The 15,251-nt window shown below is 41.2% G+C and overlaps 1 protein-coding gene across 1 annotated transcript; it reads left to right on the top strand.

The window, feature by feature from the left end:
- The first annotated feature begins 160 nt into the window (after positions 1-160).
- Positions 161-14,664, top strand: LOC115776069 (ankyrin repeat domain-containing protein 31-like). Its single transcript, XM_030723685.1, has 12 exons — positions 161-212; positions 3,710-3,993; positions 4,072-4,230; positions 4,339-4,481; positions 4,752-4,926; positions 7,455-7,648; positions 7,777-7,873; positions 7,949-8,045; positions 8,685-9,096; positions 10,625-10,762; positions 12,332-12,455; positions 14,402-14,664. Exons 2-12 carry the CDS (start codon positions 3,723-3,725, stop codon positions 14,536-14,538), a joined length of 1,947 nt encoding a protein of 648 aa, XP_030579545.1. The 5' UTR covers positions 161-212; positions 3,710-3,722; the 3' UTR covers positions 14,539-14,664.
- The last annotated feature ends 587 nt before the right edge of the window (positions 14,665-15,251 follow it).

Here is a 15,251-nt window from a genome sequence, read left to right as displayed (position 1 = left end):
TCTTACAGACATCTATTTGAACAGAGTTTGGCGAAACAATACATCACAATAATATATAAACATTACTTTAGTATCAAAATGATTCAATATCAAGGCCTCTGGAAAATTACGAAGACGCATGCGTATAGTTTCCCGCCACTGTCCTGCTGAGGTCCCTTTAGCACAGTACACCTTAAACAGAGGACAGACAACATTTTATCCCCTATTTACAGGTAATTAAGAGTTTGTTATAAATATTAATATAATATATTCATCTAAACAACCTGACTGGAGCCTGAACTGTTTCTCACTGAGCTCCAGCATTAGCAGAAAGCCTAGCATGTAATTATATTAGAATACCTTCTGTCCTAGCTAACAAAGGTAAAATAGATAATTTCCTGTCAAAACAGTTGTGACTGTTAGAAATATTCGCTCTAAAAAGTTTGCCTTTATATGCTAAAAATGTCTTAGGCTGTACTATCTGTGAAAGCTATCTATCATTTCTACCAGATCTGACTGGTGATTCTACAATATGCAGATCTAATTTTCCATGGCCACGGAAGTTAAAGCTAATTTAGATGATGCTTCAGTATAACAGCCGATATAGCTGCTTTAATAATATTTGAGAGGTGCACACCAACCTCGGTGATAATTAGGCATGTGCACATGTTGCATCACATATGTATGTGTATTTTCATATTTTTGTATAATCAAAATGGAGAATATTTCTAACCTTGGCAGAGCATCTGGTTCTATTTATTTGTGAAACCAGTGTATCATGTGATTTGGATGTCATATTCACCAATATAGCTGGCATAATAAGCCAATTAATAGATTATGTGACGAGGTAAAAATGAAGAGTACCTACCCTAATAATTATTAAAAGTAAAACTAATTTAAATTTGGTCTGAAGCTACTTTTCATTTAAAAACACACCTTTTCATTTTTCATTATTGTGTACAGTAAAGGCAGCGAATTACATTATCTGACCACGTATATGTGTGCATATTCCTGTTGTTTCTGACCATTTAATAATTAAAATGATTTAGTTAATTACCTAATGAGCAAAACTGTCAAACCATTATTAAAATAATGCAGCTTTTCCTTCAGATCCAACTAAAGATCTCTTTGGGGTTGCCAAAAATTCCTCTATGCGCATGTAGTAATAAATCTAATATGGGAAAACTGTATTTTAAGAGGGTCTCAAATAGTTTTACTCTGAGATGTGGAGTAGCTCCACAGAGCCCACTAACAGAAAGAAACTTGCCTTGCCCATCAGTGGTCTAATGTGGTGGTGAAATATGACAGCATGCATCCACTTTAAGTGTTTTATTCACAGATAAAGGTAGAACTATGGTAACACATGGTGATAATGTTTTATAAAGTTAGCTTTGTGTACCGCAGTGCTTTGAGTGTGTGTTTGGTTTTTCTTATCCTTCACAGGCTGGAGTGATTCCTCTGACTGCATGCTTAGTTTTATGTGAATATTTATTGTGTCTCAGGCTTTATAGCAAACATATGTTTAACCTCTGCTGCCATCTAGTGACTGTTGTGAAAACAGGACATGAGGTTTCTGCTGAGGACCAGTCCAAAGTTTGGACACAAATGCTTGACTGGTACTGTATATGAAGTTTGATGCTGTCCATCATTTACAGGCTGAACTCATTTTTTTTTTGTTGAAGGTTCATCTCATCCTGATGCTAATGAGGAAAACATGAATTGTGTTGGAGCTGCATCGTGTTATTCCATATAAGGAGTAAGGGTTAAAGGCTCCAGGCAAGCATCGGCAGAGATCATTCATATGAAATGAACAGACACGTGACTGATACGTTTAGATAAGTGCTAGTAAGTATCTGTCCCAACCAAATATGGGTGACAGTGAGTGAAGGCAGAGATTCTTACTGTGTTTGCTGGCACAGTCTGAAGTTAGTGATGCTGCAGGTGGTATTGGTGAGCACATATTTATACAGAGGGAGCGCTGAACTGTGCAGAAAAAACACAACACCTAAGTACAGCAAATAATTTAATACATTTAGATAATTAAAATGGAATTTGAAACGGTCAGAGGTAACTCAACAGGTAACTCTGCTCAGTCTGCTATCATGAAATACTTTATTCAAAACATGCAGGGTCATTTCAGCTCCTAAATCAGCAGTTTTTGCTTGTATCATCTTTTCACTGAACAACACCCTACCCTGAGTTTAAGCTTTCTGTATGTCATTTAACTTTGCACAAAAATCTTAATTTGAGCAAACATTACACGTGAAATGTGCCTCAGCTGCTGTGCTATTTATAATAATCAATCCCATGACAGTACACATTGCACAGTAATGATGCGAGGTTCTTTTGAAAAAGAAAAATGCTTGTGAATTATAAGCTATCTAAAGTAATGATGCATGACTCTGGGTCGGCATTGCCAGCCATGAAAATGGTTTTAATATAGCAGTTTAAGAGAGACATCCTCCTCTCACTTTTCAACCACATTTGAAGACAGAAATTGGCGTCTTATTAAAAACCCTGATTGGCCAGCCGGATTCAGACCAGAAAACATTCATGGACATTTGTAGCTTGATGGGTTGATTTCATGGTGCATGTGTAACCTTGCAGATACTTATTTATTTTTGAAAATATAGAAAAAAGGTATTTATTATGAGGGTTTTTCCTGGCTTGGTTTCCTGGAAATGCAGTTGAGTTTGTACTGTATTATTTAACAGAAAGAATTGAATTTCCTTTTTATTTGTTACTGTTACTAAAGATACACAAGTCCTACATGATAAAACAGTGAGCTGTGGTCCATCTTAGAGGTTATTTAAAGAGTCACAGTCAGTTCTATACATTAGTTATAGGGTAAAAATAAACAGCTGTACGACTGCAGTCCTCCGTGTCAGTCAAACCAATATTCTCCACAGGGAGGCATTTGAACATCCTGTACAGCTTTGAATCTTTGATTTTAAAAACACACTGGTTTTATACTGTTCACTTCTACAGGAAGCTGTGTCTCAAAGTCTCGGTCTTAGCTCCTGTTTCTCAGAAAGCTGGCAGTTTGAAAATGAGGTAATGTTAGTATGTTACCAGCATAAAGAGCCGTAGACTGCAAAGATCAGTGTCACTGTGGCCACATTTGGCTTTGGGCTTTCTCTCTGAGTGGGCATTAAACATGTGAATACAGCTAAATAAGTGGCTTTAGCATATGTGAATGGTGATTTTATCAGGTGACTTCTCTGTTATAAAATCAGACTGTGAAGAGAAGCGGGTGAGAAAACGGCTTGAAAGTAAAGGGTGTCATGAACCGGCTGTGGCAGGCAGGACTCTGGACAGACATTAGCTTTTATTTGCTGGGAAACTCAGGACAGACCAGCAGAACAAATTCAAAACTCACTGGATCAGAAGCAAACGCAGACAGGAGAGCACACAGCGCACAATGATGAGGAACACACCAGAGAAAACAGCTGAACACAATCTAACAAGACAAAGGAAATGAAACTGAATACAGCGCACAAGATACCACAGACTGTCAAAGTAAAACAGGAAAGACTAGATACAGAGATCAGGACTAAGAACTAAGACACAGAAACATCAGGGAGTCAGGAACTAAATGCAAAAACCATGACCCCGAACAGAACCTAGAAATCATAGTAAAACAGGATATCTGTGATAATTATAAGCAGAATAGTTATAATTGCTGTCAAAGTGCTAACCTGTAGCTGTCACCTCTGGTTTTTCCTTCCAGAGACACCCTAGAGATGACTCACAGCTACAATCAAGAGGCCGACAGAAATGGAGATCTGTCTTCCTCAGACGATGACTCTTTAAGCTTGTTGCAGGATCTCAGCGCCTGGCAAAACAGAGGAGCAGCTGAGGTCATCCTCACAACTGATTCAGGTCCAGAAGCTGAGGACAAAGAAATGAAAAAGAAAACAGGGGTGAACATAAATGAGCACAAAGCAGCCGAGCCTGTGATGTCCAGCCGTATTCAGCCCACAGCAGGCTGTGCAGAGCCTTCATCACAATCAGGTAATTACCACGATTATTTAATCTGACATGTTTTAGCTTCATTTATGTTCATAAATCTGTTTTTAATGTTCTTCGAAGCAAAAGTCTCACGGTGTGTGAAAATCCCCAAAACGACCCTTCACAAGAGAAATGGGAAGGGAGAGACTCTTCTGCACACTGCGTGCAAGAAAAGAGATCTGACTCAAGTCAAACTGCTCATTCAAGCCGGAATCAGCGTCAACATGGAGGACCACGCAGGTGTGTCACCGCTTAATCACATCTGTCTTCTGACAGGGTCTACTGCCATCTGTTATTAACCAAACACAAACCCCATTGTGATCAATATATATTGACTCGACCTGCCAGGATGGACGGCTCTCCACGAGGCTTCTGCAGTGGGCGATGAAGCGGTGGTGGAGGAGCTGTTGAAGGCTGGAGCTGATGTTAATGTTAGAAGCTGTGATGGAGTGACACCTCTACATGATGCTGTTTACAGTGGACACTATCAGGTGATAGAGAAACTTTTAAGATGCAGAAAAATTGGTTGTAGTAACACTTTCCACAGACCCAGCATCAAGCTTTGATTCCTCTATGATGGGAAAAACACATTTTTTTATTGGGTTCAGAAAAACAGAAGAACTTACTCTGATCAAGAGATTGTAAACTGGCACAAAAATGTGACTGAAAAGAAGAAAGAAAAACACAGGCGTGCGTACACACATGCTGCAGTGGCTGGAAAAAAAAATAAAAAGCTTGTGAAATCCATGTGTGCTGCACAGGTAGTGAAACGTCTCCTAGAGTTTGGTTCAAACGCCAGCGAAAAGCACATCGGTGGCCTCACGGCGTTCGACATGGCAAAGGAGGAAAGCATCAGAGAGCTGCTCAGGACTTTCCAGGCACCTTCTGTCACTCATACAAAGTCCTGTAATGCATCAGCACAGCACCGACAACCAGGTGAGCAACATTTCAGCTTCTTACGGAACATTTTTCTGTCATTGGCCGGCAACAATAATAGATACAAGTTTTACTGGCAGAGAAAACAATAATGTTAATGACTGCCAGGTAGGGATTGGCAATATAGCCTTAAATTTATATCACAATATTTTTTAATAATTGTGATGATTCTAAAAAAAAATACTGTTTTACTGCTGCTTGCAGCTTGCAGGCAGCAGTATTTGTAAGTACCAGTAAATTAAGGGCATTTTGCATCCTTCTTTTCCACTGAGCTACTCTCATTGGTGACACACTCCCTAATTCAAAGTGTGAATTTATTGAAACAAAGTGTCAGCAGCAGCAGCACCAATATAGTGCAACAGTAGTGACTAAGCATTATATCCAGTGACATAGTAGTAAGAAGTAAATCAGCTGTAAGCATAAAAGTAGCCTGTGCAGTGTTTTCACCAGCATTTTTAGGTAAAAGTATAAAATAAGTATTTAACACTCTAGTTTAACAATAACTAAAGTAACTTAACCTTGTAACTCATCAGGAGCTGCACAATATTCTCTCATAATAAAACTGAAAATATTTTTAAGCAGCTGTTGTATTTTTAAGCAGCTGCTTGCATGTAACCACATCAGTGATTTCCACCCACCCTTTACTCTTCCTGTCATATGGAGTGTGACCCAGCAGTGCTCCACTGATGCTTATTTGATTCATTTCTTTATATGTGGGTGACACATGCTCTCACTCTCAGACATACCAGGGCTAGGGTCTTTGTTGTGTGCACTAGGGAATGTAAAAACATGGTGTTGCTATAGCAATGATATATACGGGATTACCGCGGATGGTATGGCACAGCTCTACTGCTGGATAGTGTAATCAAATGAGTTTGTGCTGAAGTTTCACTGAGTGAAAGTCTATTATTTTAGTAGCCTGTCACTTAGCACTAATTAGCAGATGTATGTTTCTGTACATTGGACCTGTCCTGAATGTAGATTGCTAACTAAGCCTGCTAGCTTTAGCACTCCGCTCTCTTATCCAAATATGGTCACGAACAAACATTTCACTTCTTTTGTTTGTTTTTGCGTTTGTGCTTTTGGCCTTATTTTGGAAGGTGTGAGTGTTTTCAGGATACTGAGCAGTATTTCTCAGGCCAGGATCTATAGATAAGCCAAATTCTTCACACTCCATCTGAAACTGCTTTCTCTGACTTCATCAGGTACAGCTCACACGTCACAGGTTGGCACAGGCATACGGCAGCATGTGGTACAGAACCACCGCGTCCACTCATCAGTAGTTAGTAGTTCATCTTCAGCTTTTGTTCTTCAGTGACAGACAACAATCAGCTTGTAGGTCTATTACCGCCACTGTAATAACTGTAACTCATTACATCCTTTCTTATTTTCTGGATTAACATTACATCAGCGTGCCCATAAAAAGCAGAATATATATATAAAAATAGCCATAACGGTTTTTTTACCTAACTTTCTTACTGTAACTTAATGACAGTTTGGATATTTGATAATCATGTCCATGCATATCAGTAACCAGTAAGCTTTTCTGTCCAATTCAAGTCAGTTCAATGTTATTTATATAGCGTCAGAGACAGGACAAAAGCTTCCACCCAAGTCAGGACTTTCAAATTGTTTTGGAGTAGCAGGGGGACAAAGTGCCAAAGTAGCAGGCACCTTATGACCGAGACCCAAGCCAGCAGACGTGAATAGTCACATGGCAGTAGTGAACCAATCAAATGGCTCAGATTGAAAGAATGTAAATATTGCCATTTGCGTCCACGTGGCGCTGGAAATGGAGACAGCGAAAATCTTTTTAGGAAAATTAAAAAGTAGACGTGCAGAGTGGTGGAGTAGGTGGAAAATGCGCCTGCCGCCGGCATAGTTTGAAAGCCCTGCCAAGTATATTTGACATTTTTTCCTAGTCTATTCTGGAGAGCAGCATCATCTATGATTGATTTACTAGTGGACAGTCCCCTTACTATTATTTTAACAAATTAGCCCCACGTTCTGGCTGGATTGTTGGTATTGTGCAGACCCGGATATTATTCAGCTGCTTTTAGAGTTCTCTCATCCCATCAGACAGACTCCAGCTCCACTGTTTTGACCAGAGGCCTGCTCTTGAGATCTGCTACAAGCTGGAAGGCCACTCTAATCTAGAGTGGCCTTTTTTACCTGTAACAGGTAAAAAACTGGTTCACATACAGCTATACCCAGCTCACTGAAGCTCCAGAGAAGAACAAGTAGTACTGTTGTTGAGACAGTCAGTCCAAGATGTTGGTGTTGGTCAGCAGCCTGAGAGACTCACTGGAGAGAAACTGATTATAGTACTCTGCTATAAATGTGTCACAAACTCTGCCACATAAAATAGTTGCAGAGGAGAAATCTTTAACTAGAATTATTCCATAATTCATTTAAGAAAATATGGGCATAAATATCGCCTCACAAATAGAATCTAAACCTACAGGAAACCATGCTGAGCGGCTGGATTAGAAATGAGATGTGAGTGTTGGATTGTTTCTTGTCCTCAGAGCCTTGCTGCCATGAGCAGCTCTCCTGCCACAGCAGCTGCAGCTACAGTGAAACATCAGACCTACAATGGAGGAAAGCAGGTGGCAGAGACAGGACCAGAGGGCCTGGAGACTTTCAGCTGAGCGGGAAAGACACCAACACTCATAATGTGAGAGCTCTTCATTACCGACTGGCAGCTGAGGCTGGATTTAATGTACATGGACAAAAGCAGTTCTTTTAACCATCCATAGCTTAGGTCCAGTTAACAAATGACATGTAGCATCACTTTATTGAAAGCTTCACAGGTCTTACTACTTCCCTTATTATCCTTTTATTACATAGCCAAGTCATGCAGAGGCCATAACGGTGGTTTTGGAGGAGGTCAGGAGGAAACAAACAGAAGTGTCAACTTGGCCTCTGACAAGTCTGAAGGATGCAGGTAAAGGCTGCTTCACATTATATCAACTATACGACACCCAGGAAGATGCTGAGTGTGTTTGGTATTTGTTTACAGGCAGATATCGTGACGCTCTAGCAGAGATCCAGAGGGTCCTGATTGAGGTGCTCGCCAAGCAGCACTCGGAGAAGGACAAGCTTGCCCGAAAATATCGGTCAGTACAGGAACTGCTCTCATCTTTGTGAGCTAGTATTAACACAGGGCTTTTTATCAAAACTACATCAAGTGAACCCCAAATGTTTAGTATGCTTTCAGTGTATAATTAGAAATATGAAAAATTCAGTGTTTGCAAAACTCTTCCAGCAGCAGCTGTTTAAATGCAGAATCTGACCCGTGCACAATGACATAAAACTGCTTTCAGCTCCAGGATTGTTTAAACTATATTTGTGAGCAAAGAGATTTTAGATATTTTATTCATCTTTACCACCACAGGTGGTCACTGGTGGGACATGGAGTCATGGAGGTGGAGTGTAGATGACTAGTGGAAAACTATGAGACTAAATGAAGTGAACATGCTTTTATTAAGGGAAAATTAATAATGGCTGATCCTACTGAGCCTATCCTTCATCTCAATGAGAGGGGAAATATCTTCAAGAAACTTAAAGAAGTCCAGTCACCTTTTTTCAAGCTCCAGAGACTAACAGCAGTTTCACGGAAAAGACACTGTGCTTCTGTTTATTGCTGAGGGTGTTTTTAATGAATCTTTATGCAGTCCTGTTGCTGTTACCATTGAAGCAGAGCATCAGAGTCCTATAGAAAAACACCTTCTTCTTCTTTGCCTCTCTTGGTGTAGGAGCGTGCCTGTCTGCCTTCGGCATTGTGTGCTGAAAGGCCAGCTCTCATCCCTTGCTGCATGTCAGAGAACCTTGATGGAGATGCTCCAGAAGCACAAGCATTTGGTGGACGCGTACATTACCACAAAAGCCAGACTTTCACCGGATTCTTCAAAACCCAGAGAAACACGCAGCTGTAATGAAGGCAGCCGTAAAGCAGCTGCACAGGCCAGTCTGCTAAGATGTGCCCAGACAGCCAATAGCTACACAGATGCTGCACAACCAGGAAGTGCTTTACAACACTTCAAGTTAATGAAAAGAGGAAAAAATGCACTGATTCAGACCAGAGCCAAGGACAACAGCAGATGTCTCTCTAAGCTCATACAGGGGGGGGTCATCTCACCTGGAGGTGCTCTACAGCTGCTGTGGAAGGTCAGAAGAAGCTCTTTGCTTTTCCCCGTCAGCACCAGACAGCATTCTGATAATAATCAGTAATAATTAGTGATGAGTGGCTGCTAGTCTACAATGTATGTAACAACTGGTAGTTCATACTTTAAAATCACTGACTGCTAATCCCAGCATGTGTGAACGTACTACTGCAGTACTGCAATATTGGTATCATAGTCTATTTGTTGTCATAAAACAAATATACTGCAAACAAAGAAAATAATACAAAAAAATGTAAAAATTTTACATTTTAAAAATGTTTGAAATTTTTCAAGAAATACTGTAGATTAAAGTTTAATTCCACTCATTACTTCTCCCTTATTTATAGTCTTATTCTTCTGAAACTTAGTACGAGTATTTACTGGGCAAAGGTCTATCCTAAACAAGGATGAGGGAATAAGTCACTGGATCATCGATCCAGCAGGAAAACTAACCATAATAATCTGGTGTAAGCTCAGGTTTCACACGTGCTTCTCTCTGAAAACAGCGAGGCGGCTCAGATCAATGAGAGAAGGATGAAGGAGAATCAATATGTTTTTGGTGAAAGGGAAAACTCTCCTGATAGAAATCACTGAGCAAAGGGTCTGAGCATTAATGCACAGGTGGAGTGCAGGATTTATCCAGAGGAGAGCTGCATTATTACAAACTGTTCCACTGCGTGCAGCTGAAGTCTGAGGAAAAGGTGCCCTGTACACCAAACCATCCTGTTACTGTGTTACTGTCCCACATCGCTGCTTTTGTTTTTTAAAGCACGCTGCAACACTCAGGCATTAATCTACACACTAATCAAGACTTATTAATAACCATGTTTTCACAGACATTTCACTTTTATTTGTTACAGGTTCAATAGAGAGAAGTTGCTCACTGTGTGTGCACTGCTGAGAAAAAGGCAGCTCAGTTCAGTTAATTTCTGCTGTTTCAGGAAAATACCAGGATCATACTGAGGATCAATGAGTGGGCCTCTAAAGGCTCAGCGTGAGGACTGAGTGAAGAGTTTTAGGACAGAGCCAAAGTTTTGATACTGCGCTCGCAGCTTTGAGCCATCCACGCAAAGTGCAATTTAGATTTTGTGCAATTTGCAGTAAATTGTGTGCCGCAAGCTCTGTAAATCACATTTGCATGATTCATTTAAATTCCCTCCTCCCGAAAGGGAAACAAGTTGTGGTGAAGTTAAGACGCGCATTTTGTTGTCCAACTTCTGCACATTGTAGTTTCAACACACCAGCTAGCTAGCGTCACACGGTTAAGGAGACTAGTGTCAGGTTGTTGGGATTCTCTTCTCTTTTCCTGAGTCCTTATCAGTTCTCCTACCCACCTTTCCTTGACCTCAGTGACATTTTCATTGAGGCTAGGAAAAGGAGATTGGAGGTATTTTGGGAACGCACCCTGAGCCTGCAACGTTGAAGCCAGACTAGATTTTGAGAAAAAATGGTCAGCTGACAGGGGGAACTGTGTGTACACCTGCATCCACAGTGAATGTTTAAAACAACCTGACTTTCTGTCCCCTTTTCAGGGTCACTGTCACTTTGCTCAGGTGCTGGCTGATGGTTCCATACTGAGTAAAGGAAAGGTGCACCTGGCTCCTGAATGCTGGCTCGAGTCGATCCTTGGGAACAACATCCCGGTCGGCTCAGCATACGCCTGGGACAAGGTTCGTGTTATCTGTTGTTGTAACTCACAGCAGGCCTGAGGCCTGAGGTCATTTTCAGACAGAGCAGCACCGCATGAAAAAAAAGAATCCATTCATTCCTGTCAGACCGCTCCTGAGGCTTCTGATTAATAAGCTACCTGTAAGGTAAACTCTTATCTCACGCTAGAATAAACTGCTGTGCAGTCTGATGGATCCGTTACTCAAACGGGACTTCTTTAACCACTAAAGTTACAGAGCGAGAATCTTTTTTTCTGTATTGAAAACAAGTGACTGAAAAAGGTCTTAAAGTCATTTTGTCATGAATGATCTGCTGCGTCTCCTTTTGTTGTGCTTCTATTGTGTGCCTTGTGTGCCTTGTGTTGAACAGTTTGTGAAGTGTGTGAGTTTCATGGTACAGTTTGTGTTTTCACTGTATTTGATGTATCTGCTGGTGAGTGTTGATGTATTTTAAAGGCCTGCATTGGGACAGAGATTAAGTCAAAATTTCGAGTTAGCTCTGTGAACATTTCCTTGTTACCCGGGTAACGGGCGTGTTGTGTCATCCGCACTCAGAATCGGGCAGCGACAGCATCGGTGAGCTAGCAGTGTGCAGCAAACATGAACCAACTGTGGTCAGGTTTGTGACCTTTGATCCCTTCTGGTAAATAAAAGCTGCATAAAAGGAATCAGTGTTGAACTGTGGGACAGCTGAGGCCTTCAGCCTCCTGCTTCCAGGTAACAAGGAAGTGATGTTCCTTCATTGAGCTTCCTGATTGGCAGCGCTAAAGTTTTTATTGTTTTCTTGACATTTCGAGTTATGGATGGTGGAAACAAGCTTCCATAGACGGCAGAGACGGCTGTTCCACAGAAACTTTAATGTTGGCCATAATTCGAGAACGGTGGGATCTAGGATGTTCAAATTCACACCAGAAAACTCTGACGACTTTGAATCTCGGTGGCTTTGACCTCAAGGTAAAGGTTAAAGGTCAAAGTTTTCTGAAAGTCTTGTGAACTAATGAACTAGTGATGCATCCTGTTCAATCTAGACCCAACAAACTTCACACACTTGTTCTCTGACTTTACTGTAACAGCACTTTGACCCCCACCCCTCCCCCTGTCAGCGGTGCTGATGTTTTTAGGTTATATTTACTCACTAGCTGAGTATTTACTGTATTTCTTGAGTATTGTGTTGTTTCTTCTGATTAGTTACCCAAACAAGAGTCAGCAGCAGAATAAGCTGTTGGCATTGGCAGAGAAGTTTTTCATGGTGCAGCCCACATGCTCAACGCTGCTGCTCATCCCACAAATCATTTTCCTTACAAATGTGGCTCCATTTAAGGGAAAATAAACAAGCTTTCCAACGGTATAAGAATTATTGCCAAGAAGCATCGTTAAAACGAAGTAATCCACCAAACAAATTTTCTGACTTTAGTGTAGCTGTATTTTTTAATTGCAGGCTATAGTGATTTAGAGTTTACTGTGGATCTGCGCTCATGTGATGGACGCTCAGGTTTCAGGTAGCCCACAAGTCGTTGTTTATGGACACATTAGATATTTGTGAACTCTGAACTCTTTCCATTGTTTCCCCAGGTGACATTCAAAAGCAGACCTTTGTCTTATTACTTACTGAATATGGAGGCTGAAGGAAACACAGCACAGAGATCTCCTGAGGAAAACTGCAGGGAACGTTCTTCTCCGGAGACGATCACCACAGGTATCTTCGTGTGTGCTGACATCCGATCCGACCCTTCCCGTCTCATATTTAGGGCCACTCTAACCATGTGGCATTTTGCTGAGCTTACTGAGCCGCTGCAGTCCAAGGCAGTGGAGTTAGAGTTCATCTGCAGAATGACAGACTTAGTGGAGAGGCAGCTGACTGTGTTGCTCCTTTATATATTTGCCTCAAAGTACTCAGTAAATGAAGCATTTACAGAGGAGCACCTTATAAATGGTTTGAATAAACCTGTGTGGTGGACATGCTCGCCATCACAGAAGAATCTGAATCTTTGGAAACACTGATTCAACTTTATTGTCATTGTGCAAAGTAAAAATACAGAGCCAACGAAATGCAGTAGCATCTGACCAGAAATGCAAGATAGGGATTATATACATCTGATGCACAATTAAAGTGCAGGAGTAACCAGATAGGTAGAATAAAAAAATTGAGACTATTAAACGGATAATATTAATTGTACAGTGAATACACTAACCTATAGTTATAGAGAGAGAAAAAAAAATAAAATAAAATAAATAAATAAAATAAAAAATAAAATGGCTACATGAATAAATAATGAATGAGAGTAAACAAAATTAAGTATATAAGTATGGCAAATATATACAGTATATACATTATTGTTGGGCTGGTGTAGATAGTGCAATAATACCATGTGCAAATTTACAAATACTGATTATACTAGTCCTGATAAAACATTTATAAAAACATTTATAAAAAGTACAAGGTTTAAATGTGGTACGAAGTGCAGTAATATTTTACAATGATGAACTGGAATTTAGCAGGGTTACAGCCTCAGGAAAGAAACTCTTCCTGAGCCTGCTGGTACGAGAGCGAAGGCACCTGAAACGCCTGCCAGACGGAAGTAGGGTGAAAAACCCAGGGTTAGGATGAGAGACGTCCTTGATAATGTTCCTCGCTTTACCCAGGCACCGTTTACTGTAAATGTCCTGTATGGTGGGTAACTGAGTGCCGATGATACGTTGGGCAGTTTTAACCACCTGCTGAAGAGCTTTCCGGTCAGCTGCGGAGCAGTTGCCGTACCACACAGAGATGCAGTTTGTAAGAATGCTCTCAATGGTACAGCGGTAAAAGTTCACGAGTATTCTGGGACACAAGTAAGCTTTTTTGAGTCTCCGAAGAAAATAAAGGCGCTGTTGTGCCTTTCTGACCAGGACTGACGAGTTGAGGGACCAAGAGAGATCTTCAGAGATGTGGACGCCGAGGAATTTGAAGCTGGGCACCCGCTCTACTACTGCACCATTGATGCAGATGGGGGTGTGTGCCCGACTTGCAGTTCTTCTAAAGTCCACAATAATCTCTTTCGTTTTCCCTGTGTTAAGCTCCAGGTTGTTGTCCTCACACCATACAGCCAGATGCTGAACCTCCTCCCTGTAGGCCGTTTCATCGTTGTCTTTGATTAGGCCTATCACCGTAGTATCGTCCGCGAACTTGATTATGGAGTTGGAACCGTAAAGAGGAACACAGTCGTGGGTGAACAGGGAGTATAAGAGGGGACTCAGCACACAGCCTTGTGGCACGCCAGTGTTCAGGGTGATGGAGGCTGAGTGGAAGTTGCCTAACTTAACAGACTGGGGTCTATTAGTTAGAAAGTCCAGAATCCAATTACAGAGTGACGTACTGATGCCAAGCTGACTAAGCTTTGAAATCAGCTTGGAAGGGATCACTGTGTTAAATGCTGAAGTGAAATCAATGAAAAGCATTCTAACATAAGTGTTATGGCAGTCCAGGTGGGTCAGTGTAATGTGAAGTGCAGTGGAGATAGCATCCTCTATTGACCTGTTGCTGCTAAGACATTTCCTTCTAGCCTACTCAAAGAAACAGAGAGGATGATAAAGAACAGCCACTGCAGTTTGTCACAGCATTATTAAATTAGATTGTACATTGTGTCTCTTCCACTTCTGCAGAGACAGGCAGCTTCAACCATCTCATGAAAATCAAAATCATCCATTTGGTGGATGATGAAGAGCTGCTGCCGAATGCTCTAATGGACAGCTACTGGGACAAACTCATAAAGGGAGAGTCTGAAGACTGGGAGAGTTAATTATTACAACTCTCTCCTCACATTTTGTCCATAACTGTGCTTGTATAAAGAGATTAATGTGCTGAGTTTAGTGATCAGCTGCATTCACTGTAGTGCTTCTGATAGTTTTCTAATTTTTTTCTTAAGCTTTGCCAAAATAAAACCTGCTGCATCTTCTCCCTTAAACACAGTCCACAGTGCTTTATTGTTTAGGCCTCAAGAGCAGAGACATTTACCAGTAACAGAAAAACGGGGGTCACAAACCACACTTCTCATATTTGAATTAATTTTCAGCATCTTATCGGGAAGCTGGAATTATGGGGATGGCTGTAAATGTAGAGGACAAAGATACAACAAAGTCATGATACCACATCACACACATCTGTTTGACTTACTGCTTCTTTCAGAGAAGAGAAACTCGCTTTGGTGCAAATGAAGGTGACAGCAGCTGCACACTGGGGGGGGGGGGGGGGGGGGGCTGATTTAGTAGGCGGTGGACACAGTGTGCCATCACAAAAAGGTGTGCTGCTTCTCCCAGCACACCCTCAACAGTGTGGAGGAGGTAGCAGGAGCTGGGCCGTTTCATGTAACCAGCAAAACAAATATGAAACACTAAAACATGAAGACTGACAGTGTCGTGATGTATGTGCAGTCATCCAGGTAAGGAAATCCCAGAAAGTTGATCCTGTTCATCTGGGGAAACGCTACGTCCAGAAGAAGGGATGAAGACAAAC

Source organism: Archocentrus centrarchus, unplaced genomic scaffold (genome assembly GCF_007364275.1).
Source record: "Archocentrus centrarchus isolate MPI-CPG fArcCen1 unplaced genomic scaffold, fArcCen1 scaffold_26_ctg1, whole genome shotgun sequence".
In the NCBI taxonomy this organism is placed as follows: domain Eukaryota; kingdom Metazoa; phylum Chordata; class Actinopteri; order Cichliformes; family Cichlidae; genus Archocentrus; species Archocentrus centrarchus.
Note: the sequence above shows the minus strand (reverse complement) of the source record. Positions and strands in the feature narration are given on the sequence as shown.